This window comes from Convolutriloba macropyga, chromosome 14, assembly GCF_964194025.1.
Source record: "Convolutriloba macropyga chromosome 14, txConMacr16.3, whole genome shotgun sequence".
In the NCBI taxonomy this organism is placed as follows: Eukaryota; Metazoa; Xenacoelomorpha; order Acoela; family Convolutidae; genus Convolutriloba; species Convolutriloba macropyga.
In genome coordinates this window covers 9,611,136-9,632,150 of record NC_134481.1, presented here as the reverse complement: position 1 = coordinate 9,632,150, position 21,015 = coordinate 9,611,136, and the positions used below count along the sequence as shown (strand labels likewise).

The 21,015-nt window shown below is 35.4% G+C and overlaps 1 protein-coding gene across 2 annotated transcripts in view; it reads left to right on the top strand.

The window, feature by feature from the left end:
* Nucleotides 1–19,495, top strand: part of LOC142353693 (plastin-3-like) — a 577,871-nt gene extending 558,376 nt beyond the window's left edge. For both annotated transcript variants that reach the window (XM_075406010.1, XM_075406009.1), the window contains 5 exons: nt 8,783–8,915; nt 9,418–9,509; nt 11,560–11,883; nt 12,820–12,969; nt 19,005–19,495. In XM_075406010.1, coding sequence (XP_075262125.1) covers nt 8,783–8,915; nt 9,418–9,509; nt 11,560–11,883; nt 12,820–12,969; nt 19,005–19,157 — 852 coding nt within the window. In that variant the 3' untranslated portion in view covers nt 19,158–19,495. The remainder of the gene's footprint in view (nt 1–8,782; nt 8,916–9,417; nt 9,510–11,559; nt 11,884–12,819; nt 12,970–19,004) is intronic.
* Nucleotides 19,496–21,015: the final 1,520 nt, after the last annotated feature.

Here is a 21,015-nt window from a genome sequence, read left to right as displayed (position 1 = left end):
ACAGGTAAAGCCCAGCGGGCAATAAGTTTCTTTAGAGGCCCAAAGTGGGCTTTAGTAGTCCTTCAAGTGCTTATAGTGGTGCAGCTGCTGGGATGGCCTTATTTTATGGTTGAAAGGTCTTTTTTTTTTGGAGTTTTGGGCTCAAAATGGTGCAATTTTTCATGTTTTTCGTAATTTGTTTTGATAAGTCTTAGGTTGAAGTTTCTAAAAGTTAATGAAGGCCTTTTGCGAGACAAATTTACTTGTTATGACCATTGTATGAGCTATAAGTTTTGGTGTCAGATCCCGTTGGCGCTTTAATGAGGAATGGCATTATGTAATTCAATTAGTATTTCTATGAAGATCAGCTTCATGTCAGGTTAAAATTTGTATAATTTGATCCAGAACCACAAGTTCACAATGGAAAAAAATAGTGGAAACGTGAAGTTTCCGGTGAGTAGAATTTTTTAAGGCTCACATTGATTGTTTTTTATCAAATATTTTCTTATTGGGATGTTCTTTGACTGTTGTCTTTCTGAGCGGCTTAGGGGTAAAAGCGTTGCATAATATAGTACAATGTCGATTATATTTGGTGTGAAAAGTAGGAATTTTTTGTATCTATCTATCGTGAAAAGGAACTTATTTCAATTCAGAGAACAAAAAAATGGTTGCTCATTCCAAATAAAAAGTATACTTAATGCGCTGTGATTGATTAAAAATCCTCTTTTTTGGATTTCCTCACTTTACCTTTAACTTTTACTTTTAATTTCTGATCATAAAAAATCTGCCTAATCAAGAATACGTTTTTATTCTAACGAAAACTAGTTTTGTTCCGTCTGTATAGCTAATAGGAGTCATACTATTGTGCATCAAGCAACTACACTCTTTTCTACACTCTTGTCATTATAGGTGGACTTCTTCCGTCGACGTTGACTATTGGCCAGCATTTATATGTTCATTTTGATCTGGTCAGTATTTTTATCTGTTTTTGTTGATAACTTGTTATTAAATATAGATCTTGCCACAGGTGTAGCAGAAACATCTTTAAGTCGTTAGAAACCAGTTCGAATTAAAATCAAACGGCCGAAAATTCTTAGCGCACCTGACAATTTTTTTTAATGTTTTTTTGCATCTTTTTACAATTCTAAGAATTTGAATTGTATTGGTGCGCTGTGTTTTTTTAAGATGTGTTCACACATTTTTCAATGACTTTGATCTTTCGAAACGGGATAAACGGGTAAAGCCCAGCGGGCGTTAAGTTTCTTTAGAGGCGTAAAGTGGTCTTTAGAAGTCTTTCAAGTGCTTAGAGTGGTTCATCTGCTGGGATGGCCTTAATTTAAGGTTATAAGGTCATTTTTAGGAGTTTTTGGGCTCAAAATGGCGCAATTTTTCTTGTTTTTTTGTGATTTTTTTCTGTTTTTTGTTTGTTTAGTCTTAGGTTGAAGTTTTTAAAAGTTGATGAAGGCTTTTTGTGAGACAAAATCACTTGTTATGACCATTTTATGAACTGTATGTTTTGGTACAACAATCAAAAACGCGCGAAATGATACTAATACTAATATTTGCAATTTTTTTCGGATTTTTTGAAAATTTTTGTTTTTTTAGTTTTTTCAGCCCTAGGTGTCACGAAACATCCTCTATGTTTTGATAATAGAATAATGCATAGTTTCTAGTGGTAATGGAATGGTTTTCAACTTATTGCCATCACGAATTTTAACATTTTTTGACAAAACTTGCGTTTTTTTTTCGTATTTTTCGATTTTTATTGTCATTATTCAAGTTTTTTGAGTCACAGGGGCCAGAAAACATCATAAGGGGTTGGATAATAAGTTACTGACATTTTTTGAGTGGCAATGGAATAGGTTTCAATTTTTGAATAACACAAATTTTAGCAATATTTTGACAAAACTCTCAATTTTTTCAGGTTTTTCTAAAAAATTTATCATTTTTTGAGTTTTCCCTGCTTAAGGGACCAGGCAATCAATCTCCTTTATGGTTTGATAATAGGGCACTGCATAGTTTCTAGTAACAACGGACTGGTTTTTAGCATCCTAATGTCTCGAATTTCGGCCTTTTTTTGATAAGTTCTGCAACTTTTTTTATAAAGTTTCCTAATTTTTTTAATCAATTTTTGATGTTTATCCTTTCCCAAGTGCAAGAAGACCTTTTCCAGGTTCTGGTAAAAAGTTACTGCATTGTTTTTAGTTTCAATGAGTTTGTTTTCAAGAATTTAACCTTTCGACTTCTAGAATTTTTATGATAAAATTTGAATTTTTTTCAAGTTTTCTCAAAACATTTGTATTTTATGTAGTTGTTCTTGCCTCAGTAGCCAGGATACTTCATCCATGGTTTGATAGTATGTTATTAAACAGTAGCTTTGGGGCAATTGAATAGCTTTCAACAGTTTAACAGAGCAAATTTCTATTTTTCGAAGTTTCAAATTTTTTCTAAAAACTATTGCCTATCGATCTTTGAGCTAATGAATTTTCTAAGGCTTGGAATTGTGTTACTGGATAGCTCTAGAGACAGAAATGATTCTGAAGATATTAATTTAACAATTTTTAGCAACTTTTCTATATAATTTACAACTGATTTGTGTTTCGTCTGTAATTTTTTTGGTCATTTTCGAGTTAATCGATCTTCAAGGGCCAATGAATTTTTTCAGGTCTTGCAGATATACTACTGGACCGATTTCAGAAACAAAATCGGTTTTGAACGTATTTTTAGATAAATATTTTTAAAGGGAAAAAATTTTGCCTGAGATTGAAAAGCTTCAGTTTTAGCAATGCGTATATTTTAGTTTAGTTTGTTTGATTGTTTCTCAATTTTTTGAGATTATTTTGTGTGTGTTTATTCAAGGATGGCATTGTTCAATGGATCTGCTGGTCAGGTAGAGTACTTCTGAGTTTTTCTTTCAATTCTTTGAATTGTATTTCAGGACTTGTCATGCTATGTTTTTTCTTTGCTCCATCGATGATTCTTACAACCTGATTTCTTGGAATTGACTTTTTCAATGACTTCTACTGCTTTAAGGTCAATTGCTTGACTTACCTCACTAAAAAAATGACTCCTCAACTCACTTATGGAACTTTAAATTTTATGAACCTTTACTAGTTAATAGTGTGCATCTAAGCAGTGCCAAAGTTATTTGCCCTAATACTGGATTAATTGCTCTCAAACGAAGTTTTTATCAATTATATTAGTCCTTTCGGTCTTTTTTATGCGATTTTTTTTCTTGACCGATTTTTCGTCTGACGCTTTTGACTTTTAGTCTTTAAAAACGGGATAAACAGGTAGCGCCCAGCGTGCATTGAGTGCTCTTAGAGCCTTTCAGCTCTGTTTCAGCCCAAACCGTTTTGGAGACTTATACTTATGGTCTGAAGGGTGGTTCTTAGAGGTTGAAGTCACCCCCACCTTTGACCCCTCACCCCCCACCTTGCTGTTGCTCCCACCCCATTGTTGTTCACCCCCATCCCCTCCCTCCCCATCAGCCCCCCGGTGCCCCCCCCCCCACGTGGCTACTGACGAACAACCGATCGCTCAAAACACGCAATTTTATACTAATTTTCACAATTTTTTTCAAGCTCATTGAAAATTTTTTCATTTTTTAATTTTTGTGAGCTCTAGGTGTTGAGGAATCTCTTCTAGGGTTTTATAATAGGTTACTGCATAGTTTCTAGTGGTAATGGAGTGGTTTCAGCATTTTAACATCACCAATTTTAGCGTTTTTTTTGCCAAACGCCCAATTTTTTTCATTTTTCACATTTTTCATTAGTCCAGCCGCAGGGGCCAGCAAATGTCCTTAAGAATTTGATAATAAGTAACTGAAAATTTTTTATTTGCTTTGGAATAGCTTTCAATTTTTTATGACAAATTTTATCAATTTTTTATAAAACTTGGCAATTTTAAGATTTTTTCAATTTTCAATTTTTTTCCAGCTTCAGGAGCCAGGAAACCTCCTCTTGGGTTTATAATAGTTAATTGCATAGCTTCTAGTGGTCATGAAATGGTTTTCAACATTTTATCATCTCGAAGTTTGGCATTTTAAAAAAAGTTGCAATTTTTTTTTACATTTACCGTCCTTATTCAAGTTTTCCAGACCTAGGGGCCAGAAAACCTCCTTAAGGGTTTGATAATACGTTGTTTAAAAGTTTTTATTGGCCATGGGATTGTTTTCAAATTTTAATATCGCAATTTTTAGCAATTTTTTGATGAATTTGCAATTTTTTCAAGATTTTCTAAAATTTTTGGTCATTTTTTATGGGGGGTTCCTCCAGCCTCAAGAGCTAAGGAACCTGATCTAGGGTGTGATAAAAAGTTACTGTATAGTCTCTAGATGTAATGGAATGGTTTTCAAAATTTCGCATCACGAATTTTAGCATTAAAAAAAAGTTTTCGTCATTATTCAGGTTTTACAGCCGAACAGAAAATCTCCGTTAGGGTTCGATAATAAGTTACTTGAAAATGTTTTTCATCTATGGATTAGTTTTCAACTTTTATCACAATTTTTAGCAGTTTTTAATGCAATTTGCAGTTTTTCAGATTTTTTGAATTTTGGTCATTTTTTAGGTTTCTCCAGTCCCAAGAGCCACATAACCTCCTAGGGTTTGATTATAGGTTACTGCATAGCTTCTAGATGTAATGGAATGTTTTTCAAGATTTTAATATCAACAATTTGTAAAAAAAAATTGCGTTTTTTGATCCTTTTTTCCGGCACCAGGGTCCTAGGGACCTCCTCCAAGGCTTGATCTGAAGCTGTTCCATAGTTTCTAGGGTTATTAGAATGGTTATCAATGTTTTAATGACTCCAGCTTTAGCAATGTTATTGATAAAACTTATTTATTCAAATTTTCGGAGAATTATAATGTTTCAAGTTTATAGATGTTAATGAGCCAGTGAAACTATTTAAAGCTTGAAATAGGGATACTGGATAGTCTCTTGAGACAATGAAATGGTTTTGAAGATTTTAAAATCTTGAGTTTAGCGATTGTTACTGGCCAACGAAGCTTTTCAAGATTTGCAGATTGGTTACTTGACATAACTCCAGAGAAAAAAGTTTTGAACATTTTCACTGCGAAATTTTGCCGCTTTTCTTGTTTTGTTATATTTTGAATCAGATTTTTATTTGATTTATTTACTAACATGGCTGGAAAACTGAAAGTTACAGAGTGGAATCAAGCTAAAGCTAGCCTCGCTTAATCGTGGCTAGCTACTGACGAAGCCAACCAATCGCGGGTCGCTTGAGAGCAATTTGCCCGACGTTAGCCGGTTATGTTTGTTAGTCTTGAGTTTTTGATTTTGAATATCAATTTTGAAAAAGCTCTTTTTTAATGCAATTTGCAATTTTTCAGATTTTTTGAATTTTGGTCATTTTTTAGGTTTCTCCAGTCCCAAGAGCCACATAACCTCCTAGGGTTTGATTATAGGTTACTGCATAGCTTCTAGATGTAATGGAATGTTTTTCAAGATTTTAATATCAGCAATTTATAAAAAAAATTGCGTTTTTTGATCCTTTTTTCCGGCACCAGGGTCCTAGGGACCTCCTCCAAGGCTTGATCTGAAGCTGTTCCATAGTTTCTAGGGTTATTAGAATGGTTATCAATGTTTTAATGACTCCAGCTTTAGCAATGTTATTGATAAAACTTATTTATTCAAATTTTCGGAGAATTATAATGTTTCAAGTTTATAGATGTTAATGAGCCAGTGAAACTATTTAAAGCTTGAAATAGGGATACTGGATAGTCTCTTGAGACAATGAAATGGTTTTGAAGATTTTAAAATCTTGAGTTTAGCGATTGTTACTGGCCAACGAAGCTTTTCAAGATTTGCAGATTGGTTACTTGACATAACTTCAGAGAAAAAAGTTTTGAACATTTTCACTGTGAAATTTTGCCGCTTTTCTTGTTTTGTTATCATTTGTATCAGATTTTTATTTGATTTATTTACTAACATGGCTGGAAAACTGAAAGTTACAGAGTGGAATCAAGCTAAAGCTAGCCTCGCTTAATCGTGGCTAGCTACTGACGAAGCCAACCAATCGCGGGTCGCTTGAGAGCAATTTGCCCGACGTTAGCCGGTTATGTTTGTTAGTCTTGAGTTTTTGATTTTGAATATCAATTTTGAAAAGCTCTTTTTTAATGCAATTTGCAATTTTTCAGATTTTTTGAATTTTGGTCATTTTTTAGGTTTCTCCAGTCCCAAGAGCCACATAACCTCCTAGGGTTTGATTATAGGTTACTGCATAGCTTCTAGATGTAATGGAATGTTTTTCAAGATTTTAATATCAGCAATTTATAAAAAAAATTGCGTTTTTTGATCCTTTTTTCCGGCACCAGGGTCCTAGGGACCTCCTCCAAGGCTTGATCTGAAGCTGTTCCATAGTTTCTAGGGTTATTAGAATGGTTATCAATGTTTTAATGACTCCAGCTTTAGCAATGTTATTGATAAAACTTATTTATTCAAATTTTCGGAGAATTATAATGTTTCAAGTTTATAGATGTTAATGAGCCAGTGAAACTATTTAAAGCTTGAAATAGGGATACTGGATAGTCTCTTGAGACAATGAAATGGTTTTGAAGATTTTAAAATCTTGAGTTTAGCGATTGTTACTGGCCAACGAAGCTTTTCAAGATTTGCAGATTGGTTACTTGACATAACTTCAGAGAAAAAAGTTTTGAACATTTTCACTGTGAAATTTTGCCGCTTTTCTTGTTTTGTTATCATTTGTATCTGATTTTTATTTGATTTATTTACTAACATGGCTGGAAAACTGAAAGTTACAGAGTGGAATCAAGCTAAAGCTAGCCTCGCTTAATCGTGGCTAGCTACTGACGAAGCCAACCAATCGCGGGTCGCTTGAGAGCAATTAGCCCGACGTTAGCCGGTTATGTTTGTTAGTCTTGAGTTTTTGATTTCGAATGTCAATTTTGAAAAAGCTCTTTTAGGGCTTTTTACTTATAGACCATATGTGTCATAAAATTTTCCGTCCGAATATAACCCAAAAAGTCCAGTGGTCTATTAAAGCACTGGTGGTCGATCTCTATCATATTCCTTTAGTTGTTTCAATTCATGGAAGGCCACAAGCGTCTATCGCGGCTTTTTTCCGGCAATCTGCCGGCTATGTTTAGAGGACAGCGTTTTGCCTGGTCAGCAAGTCTATCAAGAATACACCTATTTCATATTCTTTAAAAAAAAAGAAAACAGTCTTTTTTGTTAATTTCCAGTAATCTACTAGCCTTTGCAATCTTGGCTTGAAATCAATTCGGTTACTTGTGATCATTGCATATTTGACTCTAATCCCTTTAATCTCTTTTTTTAATTCTATGTGCACCCAGGGCCTTCTGTATAGGATAACTGAAAAATTTTGTTGCTGTTGTTCGACCGTTATCCTGTTGGTCTGGGACCGAACCCTTGTGGGGTCGAGAGTTTTTTGCACCCATGAAATATTTCTAAGATATGCCCCTTCTAAATTGATAGTCAGTTTTTTCTTTCTTATAATGAATTAGATAATGAAATAAATAGATTGTTCAAGTGAGTAATTGGCCACGGTATAAGTCGGGTTTTACTTCGTGTCGGTTACTGAGTCTACCGGCTGTTTTTACTTCGTGAAACAAAATTTCGTTTCGCATTGACTAATTATGCAGCTTTTTGGTTATCTTGGGTGCATCTTTTTGGCTTCTTTAGGCTAGGTTCATTCTGATGGATGTGCTATTTCATATCACTTGCTCAGCAAAGTAAGGCAGACCCAAGGTGGGCTCCTTCTACAGCCTCAAAGGAGGAAGAGCTAGGGCTACTTATTTCTGCGCGCGAAGTAGGCTTACCTCTATCTCTAAGACTAACCGACTCTGTAAAACACAGATAAACTTCTATTAATACGGTGGTAATACAGTATAGCACCAGAGTCAAGTGTATACACTCGGTGTATCTAAACTGACAGACTGACTAGAGTTAGTGGAGCATGCGCTTAATATAAGAGAATAATGTCTTCTCAGTCTCTGATTGGTTGGAGGTGTACATCCAGTATTTCCACTGCTACATCCATCCGGGGTTAAGAGTTTTAAAACCGAATTTGTGAATTGTAGCAGAAATATGCTGGATGTGTCATACTCGGTTGTGTAGTGAAATGATGAGTCGTGTTGTCGTCCAACAAGGGTTGTGACTTGTGCCGTCAAGGTTTTACCGATCGGATTTACCAGCTTACCCTCTGGTGGAAATCCATCTTTTAGCTACTGTGTGAGCTACCTATTCCCTTAAACTTTCAGTGAAGTTTAGTACCTGCTGAGTAAGCTCCGCATGAAGACCACTTTTAGATGCGCAGTATTTGAACTTTGTTTTAATGAGTCTTAATTAACAGGTCTAATGCTTATTCCCAGTAATACTGATCCCTTAGTTCTCTGATTAAGTAACTAGGAGTGCCTAACTAGCAAAAAAGAGGCAGTGCCACTTTTGTCATTTTTTGTAAAACAACCATTTTTTTGCTTGCTTCAATTGCAATAGGTGGCATGAGAATCAATGGCGGGTATTTTCCGACAAGCGGCGTAGCAGTGCATGGGTTTAAATCAAGTGACGACAACTGAGCAATACGAAAAAAAAACTGTTTAAAACTTTTATTGAGGTCTCCTTTTATTTAATTTTGAGAATACAGGTCTGCAAAGCTATCGCAGCTATCATCTATCGCTTTCTAGGCAACGCAATAATAAATAAATTTGTATAGCATTTGTAGCAATAGTTCCTTGGTAGCAACATCTTATTTTCTGATTTATATTTGAAAAGACGGAATTATATGATAATTCGTTTTTTATAGGATATTGTGGAAGGGAATCCTAAATTGAATTTGGCATTTGTGGCCAATTTGTTCAACATGTATCCTGCTCTGGACAGTGTAAAGGGACCTCTTCTGACAGACTCACTAGTTGAAGAGACCAGGGAAGAGAAAAGTTAGTACAGTGGAAATAACCTGTCCAGAACTAGATTTCTGGTATGGCGATTAACTCTAATATCGAGTGCGTAGAGAGCTCAGCAGCTTAAATACTCAAGATTCACTCCAGAAACCAAATTTTCTCAAAAACCGCCTTAGCGATAAACCCTGATTTGCGATTGGTCCTAATGCAAGCTACTTTATGCAATTATTTAGAAATTAGGGTCGCTTCCGTTTTATGTCAAATTGACTTCGGCCACTTTTTTTTCGCCTGAGATATGGGTCTCCATTTTTTCTTTCGTCGTGGTACCATTATTGCAGCCAACATTGGTAAGGCTATGGTCAACCTGAAGCTATGGTTGAGTAAAAGCTCATCCTCACACAGACAGCTTCACGGAGAAAAGAGCTTGATGTTTTGTATGTACTAAGATTTCGAAGACTTCCACATTTATAACAAGTTCTTACGAGGAAATGGAGAATTGTGTAATATTAGTTCTTTGCTTGATCTAGTGTTGTTTTAGCATTCCGAAACTGGATCAACAGTCTGGGTCTGTCGATTCCATTTGTTAACCATCTTTACTACGATGTGAGAGACGGCCTCGCCATTCTTGCAGTTAGTGTTAAATTATGAAATCTAACAGAAACAAATTGTAAGCGCATTAAATCTTAATATGACTGTGATTAGAAAGTTTGTGACTGAATTTAGCTTCATTCAGAATTATGAGCTCAATTGCATCCAACCTACGTTGGGGCTTTAAGGACTGCTTCTTAAAAACGGGTCAAACTTGATTTTATTATAGCTGCAAAGCAATGGCCGTCCAATGCTAAGTTCTGGTTGGTGTTTTAACAAACCAAAGTAAGTATTAGTTTTCTATCAGTTTTTGGATTAGAATAGGAAAATTGATTCTCTGCGATATCTTTTCAGCTGAATAATAATTGTTCATGTCTTCTGATTTTCTATTTCATAGTTATGTACCCTTAGACCTATTATATACATGACTTTTCGAAACTCCGTAGTTAACTCTAATGTAGTACATGGCTCGTGAGTTCACCTTCCCCATGAAGAGTACAAAGTAGATAAAATTATTAAAAGAGAAACTTAGGTTAGTGCAAGAATTGATTCTTTGTTAGCCCTGATTTCGTCACTTTTTTATAAGAACCTTTGTGATTCAGATATGGATTTTAGACAGCTTTGGCTAGAAGGAATTGTATAATAGGTTTTGGTCAGTATAATTTGTGCTTAAAGCTTATCAAATTCACAAAATAGGAAAATTAACCTCGAAAACTAATCATGCTTTTAATTGCTCTCGAACAAAGTTTGAGGCAATTATTGTAAACGTGTGTCTTTAATTGCTCTTGAACGAAGTTCATGGCAATTATGGTAAACGTATTGTTCTTTTTTATGCAAATTTTTTGCTTGACCATTTTGCGCTTTTCTGCGAACATTCTTCGACTTCTCAAGTGACTTTTTCACGCTTCCGTTCTTCATTTTTGAGTGATCTCTATTGCTCTCACTCCGAAGTAAAGCTTGTTGCTAATATAAAATCGGTTGCAGCATAGCAAAGGTAAGTTTTTCCACCCGCTTGTCGTTGGAGAGCAATTTTTCCGACATTAGTCGGTTTGTTTTAACTTGATTTTGGCCGTTTTTGCGATTAACCGCTTTTGTTCTAGAACATTCCCATTCTTTGCTCAAGTGACTTTTTCGCACGACTTAATTTTTGCGTGATCTAAATTGCTCTCATTCCGATTTTAAGCGAGGAAGTATCAAAGCTGGTAGAGCTGAATGGTTAAAAGCACAAGCCCCTGTTTCAGTGCTTGCGTGTTCGAACCCCTCTCGATACGGTTTTCTTGAATCCCTGAAAATTTTTCAAGTTAACCACCTTCAAAATTAAATTGCCACGATTGTCGCTCCAGAGCATTTTATCCAACGTTAGTGTGGGCAATTATTGTACACGTGTGTCATGCTTGACCGTTTTTGCGCTTTTGTTCTAAAAAGTTCTTTGACTCCTTGAGTGACTTTTTTCCTCTTGATTTCTCCATTTTTGAGTGATGTGGGTTGATCTCGTGAAAACAGTTTTTTGTACAACTGTTTAATCTGTTCTGTAGACTTTCTTCTTGAAATTTTTTAACTTGAATTTTTGGTGAGTGGTGTACTTAGTTCATTGCCTGTGAAGTATCTTACTCAACCAAATCGCATCTGCACTTTAGTCACAAAAGTGAAGTTAAAAAGGTGCCTAGATCTTAAATTTTCCAAGAAATGCTCCAATTTTTTATGATAGTTTGATCAGGAGTTTTGTTTAAATAGTTCTAGCAGCGTCAAGAGTCCTTTATATTATTAGATTTTAGTTCACTTCTGTAACTCTTTAATTAATTAATTCCTGCAATATTAAGCATTTTTAATATCTGACGGCTTTTTCGTATACAACGAAGTGCCTGAAAATTGATTGTATTGCCGTATTACTTTTTTCCCTCGATAGAGGTGCTTTGCTTTGTCGTTTTAACCTTGTCTTTCAATGAATGACTGAAAAACCTACTATAGTTTGATCGAGGAGCATTTTTCTGATGTTATCCTATTACTCTTTTCGTTGTCTACGAACGAATTTATAAAATTAAGATTGACATCGGATCGGTCAAGAATTTGAGTTATCATTTTCGTATTACAGATCGAAGATCACATATCACCCGGAGTCGTAGAATGGAAAAAGATATCAAAGCCCCCGATCAAAATGGAGATCTACAAACGACAGAACTGTCAATACGCAGTAACATACGCAAAAGGATTGAAACTGAAAATTGTAGGTATCGGTGGTGACAATTTATTCGATCAGAGTGAAGAGGATAACACGTTGAAATTGGGGCTAATTTGGCAGCTGATGAGAGCGTACACTGGGAAGATACTCCAGTCATTAGAGAAGGCTAGCGAAGACGGTGGGGGTGATCAACAGAAAGATATTGACAAGTCTATCATTGAGTTTACGAATAATAAGGTTAGAATTGAATTGTACCGTCAAATTTTTACCAGATCTTTTTATGAGAATAGATTTAATTCAACTTTAGTATAATATAAAAGATTTAAAACTTTGTCCTCTGGTGTCAATTTTTGTTGTATTTGTCCATAAGTCTGTTTTGATACCAATGAAAATCAATAGAGAAATTGTCGAAAAAATGACTTTTTTTCAATTGCATGTAACTGATTAATTGCTCTCAAACGAAATCTAGCAATTATATTAGTCCTGTCGGTCTTTATATGCGATTTTTCGCTTGACCGATTTTTCGTCTGACGCTTTTGACTTTTCGTCCTCAAAAACGCGATAAACAGGTAGCGCCAAGCGGGCATTAAGTGCTCTTAGAGCCAGCTCACTAGTCTCCAAGTATGCGATTCACAGAATCTGTTTTGGAGACTTATGGTGTGAAAGGCGGTTCTGATAGCCCCCTCACTCACCCCCCCCCCCCCCCCCCCCCCATCAACACCCGTGCACATGGTTCAGGCCGTAAGTTCCCCGTGCAGCCAAATACCCCTCCCCCACCGTTGCCCTCCCACACTGTTGTCCCCCATCAGACCCCCTCCCCTGTTGCGCTCACCTCACACTCCTTCAATTAAGCTGAAGCTAGCCTCACTAAAATTTAGCTAGCTACTGACAAGGAAAACCGCTGGGCGGTCGTTTGAGATTAATTCGCTCGACGTTAGTCGGTTGTATTTCACATACATCAGTATACATCCAATTTAACAGTTGAATATTTCGGCCAAAACTGTTGATGCAAACACACTCTTATTCAAATGTTGGAGTTAAATAGGCTACTAAATAATTTTTGGTATATTATACGTGTTTACAATCAGTTCAATTGTACATCAATTTTATAAATCTTTATCTGAAAACTGAAATGATAAAATTCAAAATTTTTAAAACGATTTGTTTCATTAGCTCTCGTCTAGTGGAAAACAGACGTCCATCTCCAGTTTCAAAGACTCCACCATATGCAACTCATTGGCCATCATTGATCTGATCGACTGTATCAAGCCCAAAGTTGTGGACTACACTCTTGTCAATCTAGACTGTGGCACTGACTCTGAGGTAAGAATAATTCCTGAGTTTTGCGAGATCTATTAGAGTTATTGGGACAGTGTAGTATACATTTCAAGAGAGTTATAACAGAAATATCGAGTTGTATCGAAGTCATTCGGTATTTCGTTCTTTCTGAGCTTTTATTGCGTTAGAAGGGTGATAGCCGAGTTGATCTGTTGCGGTAGGACTTGAATTTTAATACCTTAGCAGAATGTTCGTCGATTTTTCATTTGCCAGCTAATTCTTCAGCTCAGATAGTGGATGTGCTATAAATCTTTTTTATAGCTGCGAAGCTGTAAGCTGAGCGTAGCTATTTTGCGGTGCTCTTGGTTTTTTTTTGTTTCGTCGTCTGACGCTTCATTTTCGTTTTACATTTGTTCTAGAACATTCTGTCTCGTCACTGCTTAAATGGCTTTTTCGAGCTTTATTTCACGCTTTCTGCGTGACCTAAATTGCGGTTATTCAGAAACAGAATCTGTTCCTAAAACAAAGTTGATTGTAAGAAAACAGATTCGAAGGTCCGACAGCCGAGTGGTTAAGGCGACTGGCTGCTAATCCGGAGATCGCCGGTTCGAGACGCGACAGGGAAATTTTTTTTGCACCCAAAAACAACCTCCTTTGAAATAAACTTGTTTTATAGGCGGCGGCGATAACTATTATCAACTCACTTCTGTATCTTTTTCCATCTGTATTTTACGGCACGCAAGTCTATTTCGCAGCTATTCCGGCAATCTGCCGGCTATGTTTGATTAATAGCCACCCTCATCTTCTCAGCCGGCTATTATAGCGCTCCTAATTTTTTTCAATTCAAAGAATTTGAATTGTATTGGGGCGCTGTCTCTTTTTTTTAAGATCTGTTCACACATTTTCATGATTTTTGAAGTCAAATTGGAGTAGTGATTTTGATCACGCCGAAACAGGAAGTGGAGCGAAAAAGCGAGTGATTTTGCGGCGTGGAATTTTTTTGCTCTAAGTTTAAAGTAGAGTGAGAAAACGGTGTTCGAACAGAAATTCGCTTTCTCGCTAGTGGTTTTGTTCACATGCGGCAATTTCACTCTGATTTTTACTGTTTTTCGATTTTTTGGATTGGCTTTTTTCTAAAGCGTTTTCCCAATCCATTCATAGTTCATTCTATGCCTAGTTTTTTGTTTGACCCAAATTTTTATTTCTCGCTAGTGGCTTTTTTGTTCCCATGCGGCATTTTGACATGGATTTTTTAAAAAAATTCATCTGTTTTTTGCAATAGTTTTTCCAATCCACTCATAGTACGTTCTAGGTCTCGTTTTTTGTTTAGTCAATGAAAATTCTTTGAATTGTATGTCAGGACTTGTCCTGCTATGTTTTTTTTACTTCGTCGAAAAAATGTTTCGCTTTACCTCATTTTGCGTGAAATCTTTTTGACTTCTCTAGGCTAGTTTCTCTCTTCTCTCATTCTGCTAAAAGTGATTTTGAACATCAGTTGCTCAGCAAAGCAATTCAAAATGAACAAAGTCAGTATAAAAAATTGAAGTCAGAAATAGAAACGGGATAAACCCATAAAGCCCAATTTTAGATGCCCGCTATTTGAACGTCGTTCCTATAAGTCTTAGTTACCATCTCATATGCTTATTGGTATTGATAGTAGTCCCTGTAGCTTCTCTCTAAGAATCAGAAGTATGTTCAACTACAAAATGCCATCAAAATAAATCGGACTTAAAAATGTTTTTGTACAAAATTTTTATTTTCTATTCTTTCAATCCCAATCAATCAATCTCAATTTTTATATCTTCTATTCTTTCAATCCCAATCAACCTAGGCTGTTTTTCGCAATCTGCCGGGTATGTTTGGATTTTTTTTCAAAGTTTGCTTTATTAATAGCCGCCGTCAGCCTGTCAAACGGCTATTATTTAGGCGCTCTCCTTTTTCAATTCGCTTTTCCCTTTGATCGCCTTTTTCGTTTCATATAAGGCACGATTTTCACGTTTGACTTCCGACGTACTTCACTCACTGTTTGAACTGAATGGATTTTAACTTCTTTCAAGCATTGAATTACGTAATTCTCGAATACGGTCAATGTCAAAAGAGCGAATCAAAAGAAACGGGAGAAACCGATAAAACCCGGTCATTAATTCTTTTTAATAGCCGCGTCAGCAATTCCAGGTGGCTTTTATTGCGCTAGTAAATTTTTTTTATCGTCTAACAGATTTCTGTTTCGTCTTACCCTGACTTCTCGGAATTGACTTTTTCAATGACTTCAGTGACTTCTACTGCTTTGCGGTGAAAGTTTTGTTCGTGACGTCTTTTCTGCTTTTAGTCAATTGCGTGACTTACCTCACTCAAAAATTGACTTCTGAACTAACTTATGGAACTTAATTTTTTATGAACTTTTACTCGTTAAAAATCAATTGTGCGCATCTAACTAGTGCCATACTTATATGCCCTAATTCTTGAGTATTAGTCTTTTTTTTAGTCTGAGTTTTTGATTTCGAATATCAGTTTTGAGAAAGCTTTTTTGAGCTTTTTTCTTATAGACCGTACGTGTCATAAAATTGGAAGTACTTATCTAACCCAAAAAATCTATTGGTCTACTTAAGGACTTTTGGTCAATCGGCCTATCTTGTTTCTTTAGTGTTTCAATTCATGGAAGGCCACAAGCGTTTATCGCGGCTATTTTCTGGCAGTCTGCCGGCTCTGTGTGAACTAGGTCATCAAAGTTCATTATAGCGATTGCTAGCTGATATTAGTATAAAGATTAATACCCTTCAGTTTAGAAGCCTAAGTAAGGATAGGTTCAGACTCTAACTGAAACTGCACACTGAATTAGAACAATGTTTTGAAATATGCCGGCTATGCTTCTCAAATTGATGTCTTCTTGGTTAAATTTAGAACAGATACTGCAAGAGCTATTTTGTACACCTGAATTCAAAAGGTGACCGTTTACTACAAAAAGTCACGTGAAAGTTCGACGAAATTGATTTCTATTTTCTATTCAAATCTTAATAGTGTTATATAAAAACCTCCAATGACGTCTTCTGCAGCACCTTAGTAAACGTGTCTGAGCCCCCTGCTCCTCCATGCTCCTTCCCGCGATCGAAGCAGGCTGCTATCAATTAGAGCTCTCACAGAGCAATTCTTCCGACGTATGTTTTTCTCAGGACACTGATACCAATTTTGGAACTTTTTTTAACATATCAAACTTCTATGCTTCTTGATCATATTGATTGTCCTTTCTATTTTAATAGCTGCCTTCATCTCAAGGGTTTTATAGATGTCATAATTTTTCTACAATTCGATGAGTTTGAATTGTATAGGGGTTCTCTTTATAAAGATCTCTTTGTACATTTTCATGATTTTTGAAATCAGATCGAATTGATGATTTTTGACGGAAAGCAAATATTTGCTTTCTCTCTATTATTTTTTTGTTTACTTGCGGAAATTTGTCCTACTATGGATTTTTACTTCACAAAACAGAATTTTCGCTTTACCTTAGATCAAAATTTCGCTTGACATCTTTTTGAATTCTTTAAGCTAGTTTTACTGTTCTCTCATTCTTCTCGCAGTGCTTTTAAACAGCAAAGCATTCGAAAATGAACAGAGTCCTTATCGAGGAGCTGAAGAAAAAATGCAAACGGGATGAAACTAAAAATCAGTTTTAGAAGCCAAGAATTTGAACTCCGTTCTAATTATTCTTAGTTACAGGCACAAACGTTTTTTATTGGTTGTTATACCAACCCCAGTATCCTCTCATTAGGAAACAAGAGTATATCTCTACCACAAAATCCTGTAACAATAGCTCGCACGTTAAAAATATTTTCTTTGTACTACAAATGTTTTTCTTTCAATCCCAATAGGGGGTTTGGGAATCAATCCCGCCGGGTATGTTGTTGAAGATTTCAGGCAATCTATTTTTCAAAAGTATAATTAAAAGCCACCGTCAGCCTCTCAACGGCGATTATTTAAGCGCTTTCATTTTTAATTTGCTTTACATTTTGATCACGTTTTTCGTTTTACATAAGTCACGGTTTTCACGCTTGATTTCTGACTCACTTCACTAATTGTTTCAACTGAATGGATTTTAAATTCCTTCACGCATTGAATTACGCAATGTAGTAATTACGGTCAAAGTAAAAAGAGCAATTCAAAAGAAACTGCATAAACTGATAAAGCCTGCTCTTTAAGTGCATTTAGGTTACCAAAGTTTATTAGAGCGATTGCTAGCTGATATTTGTATTAAGCTTAATACCATTCAGTTTAGAAGCTGAATTATGTATAGGTTTTAAATCTAACTGAAACTGCACATTGAATTAGAACGATATTTGAAATGTAGGAAAATTTTTTGTTAATTTCTATCTCTTCTTTTTTCTTTTTTCTGTTTAAACCACGGTGTGCGTCTAGCGCGTCAACGGCTTTTATTTTACGGCAATCTGCCGGCTATGTTTATAGGTGCAACAAGACCAATTTTTCTAAATTGTAATGTACGGTTTCTCAAAGCTGCAAAGTTGACCTGACCAATTAACAGCTCAGCTGAGGTTATAGATTTCATAAAAATTAATTAGTAGGAATTATACAGTTGTGCTTTCTAAACGTTGAGTTCCAAATCCCACATGTAAACTGACGGGCTTTGAAAAAGCTTTGCTTTTGAAGATTAGTTTCAAATTAGAATGCGGGTTTAGCTGTGTCATATATTTTGCATGGTAAAATTGTTTCTAATCATTTCACGCTTGTTTTTAGTATCAAAACAGCTATTTGTTTGCATCATGTTAACAATTAACACGTTAGATATGCTTTTGTTAACTGTTTTATAGTACAAGGTTTGTGTAATCGAACAGACATTACTTTGTAGCTCCTAGTACACAAGTTGCATTCGACATTATGGTAGCTGTGCATTTGGTGTCTCAATTACAGTTCTGTTCATAATTTGTACCACTGCCGCTGTTGCTTTGAAGTCACTACCCCTGTTTTAGTGTGCTCTGCTTTGCTTATTTAAAACTCGCTCTCCCTTTAAAAGTCGAGCTAATGTAGCATATTTGTTGGAAAACACGCAAAATTTGGGAAATGTTGACGATAGCAAACTGTTGATAATAGTTTCTATTTAAAACCTTCTTGTTGGTAACAACTTTATTTATTCACTTTGGATTTGTTCGTGAATGCATAAAGTTAAATTTTATTGAACTTTTCTAAGTGGTAAACGTTTTAGAGAAGAGAGGCTGCAGTTTTTTCTGAAAAACATGGAACATCCATCCTCCAAATGCACAATAATGCACACAACGCTGCAATATTGAACAGCAATGGTGACGTTTGTTTACTAGTTCACATGAAACGCTTAATTATCTCTTTAGTCAACAGCTATTTATAAACAAAAGCGTCGAAAACGGAAGAGTGTAGCATGGTAAGGAAATGCTTTAATTTTCCTTTCAAATGTGTATGAACCAAATATTTTTTTCATGTTTGAAACACGGAAAAAAAGCAAATATTTGCTTCCATTTGCATAATTCAAGTTTACATAATTGCCTTCCTGAGTGGAAGAGAAAAAATTGAAACACGTTAATTATGTTTAGTTACATGTGTACATTGGTCAGTCATTATATAAAAAACGTACTGAATCAACGGAAACAGTTTTGTAAGAAATACAAGTTTTCTATTGGTTAAACTGAAATAGCATTTAGAACTATCATTTCTCTATTGGTGAATTGAAAGCGGTCAGCCACGAGTCTTGCTCTTTGACAGTTGACAATTTGAAGACTATCCATTTTTAATTTATTTTACAATAAAAGTAAATATCATCAAAATACGGTAATCTTAATTTTTATAAGCTGGCACGTACTCTACGTTGACTCCTCTGTCGTTTCAATGTAATGGACTGTTCCCAAATCTATTTTGTCTCGCGCCCACCCTCGAGGACAAAAGAAATTTACCCCCTCCTTCACCATTACCGCAGATATTGGCGACCCGCCATCCCATATTTCTGGATCCCCTAATTATACTGTACTGTCAAAAGTGGCACTCTTGTCAATTTTTGGTACTTTTCGAAATTTTAGACTCCTTTAACTTGTTTGTTTTGCCAGGCGAAGCTGAACAATGCGAAATTAGCCATCAATTGGGCTCGAAAAGTGGGTGCTAGGATCTATGCCCTCCCGGATGACATTGTGGAAGTGAAACCCAAAATGGTCTTGACAGTATTCGCTTGTCTCATGGCGAGAGCCCTACAGAACAAGTAGTCCACCATTTGAAGTCAAGGAAACTTTAAAATAGGAAAAAGTCCATTTTTTAATCACAGTGAAGGATACAAATTCAATTGTCTGGAGAAATTTTGCACCAACTAACCGTCTCTGTTGACTGAATTTGCTACGTTACTTGATTAAATAAATTTAAAAGGTTAACTCTCATTAAATCTCACTTAATCTGATCTTTTCGGTAATAAAGGGCTGTATTATCTGTCTGCTGTAAGAGCACCTGAAAATTATGCTCAGATTTTCCGAAATTTTTAATCTATTGATTGATTCACAGGCTAACAAGCGTTTCTTTCCCAGGGAAAATTTTCCCTCCAGAAAAAAATGACGGCAAATTTAGATGTGAAGTATAATTCATCAGTTTTAATGGTAAAATTGTTTTTAATAATGCCAAATTTATTTTTCCATGCAGCTAGTTGTTTGACTAGACATGAAAGCTTGATGTTGCACACTTTTGGCTTCAAGAATAATGACTTATCGAATTTATTTTATCAACTTGGATAACCAAACGGCGTGTGATCTCTAATTGCTGAGGTAGAATGCCAGCTTCTTACAAGATAATTCCCGGATGAGTTATTTGCAATTGTGTTCACCATTTTTTAGATTCCCCCCTAGCTTTCTAGATTTAATTTAGATCCCCCTAGTTTTTTTTGGGGGAAATCCTAAATTGGGAAAGAACCGTAAAAGTCGCTACTTAGCACTCGTGCAATAACATAAAAGTTAGCTCTTCTATTTCACTCCCAACTGGGTATTTTGGCATTGGGTAAAATGTCATGTAACCCTAAAAATCTATTCTTATTCTATGATCATCAAAATTAAGCTTCATAATTTGTAAATACTGCTCTCTCAATTAATTGTTTCAGCGTGCTTAACTTAAAACCTATCAAATTATCTTTTGTCATTCCTTGAATTTTGTAAGAAACATTCTCTCTCGTATATTTTGTTTCAGACTCCAAAGAAATAAACCTTTGGTGTGCTAGTATATATTTTGGTACCGTAATTTCCCCCTAATTGTTGATGAAATCTAGTTGCTCCTGATAAGCGATTGTGTTGAATAATTTTTCAATGAAGTGATTGTCTGAATTCCGATTGTTTAAAGTTTAATATGCTGTAAAATGTTATCATTGTCCAACATTCCAAACGTTATTGATTCCTTTATTGTTGTCGTAAAAATAGTTTTTGTGCGAGGCTAAAACTTTGCTAGCGTTATGAGAGGTCGTTGCGACACTTGGACATTTGTATGAATTTTATAGATGATCTGAAACAAATTTGGTGTCTAATAATCTGACTCGTTAAATCTGTTTCAATAATCGTGATGTTAAACGATTTCTCTTGTAAGGGTTTAATTGAAATTCTACTAACTTTGTAAAAATGAATATTGTCGCTCGCTGAGTACATAAAGTTAATTTGCTCCTAATTTGTTTCATGTCGCCCCTCTAAATGAAAACTAATCTACGAATAAATTGTGAAAGAGAATTTTTTCCGAGTATATGCGAAACTCTGGCGTAGCCAGGTGATAGTTTCTCAATAACAATAAAAACGATCGAAGTTAGACCAACAGGTTTTACAAATGTCGGCAAATAAAATCTGTGATGATCACAAATTAAACTCCAATTACTAAAAGCCACGAAATGACAGCGGCTATTATTAGGGACATCGTGTTTTTTTACAATTCGAAGAATTTGAATTTTATTGAGGTGCTCTTTTTACGACTCGAAGAGGAGTATTGGAGAATTGCTTTTTTAAATCAATTTTATTGGAGTGAATTTTGAAGCAGGAAATGAAACACGTGAAAAAATTTGGAGTGATTTTGTTGCTCAACAAAATGAAGAGTTGAGCGAAAAGA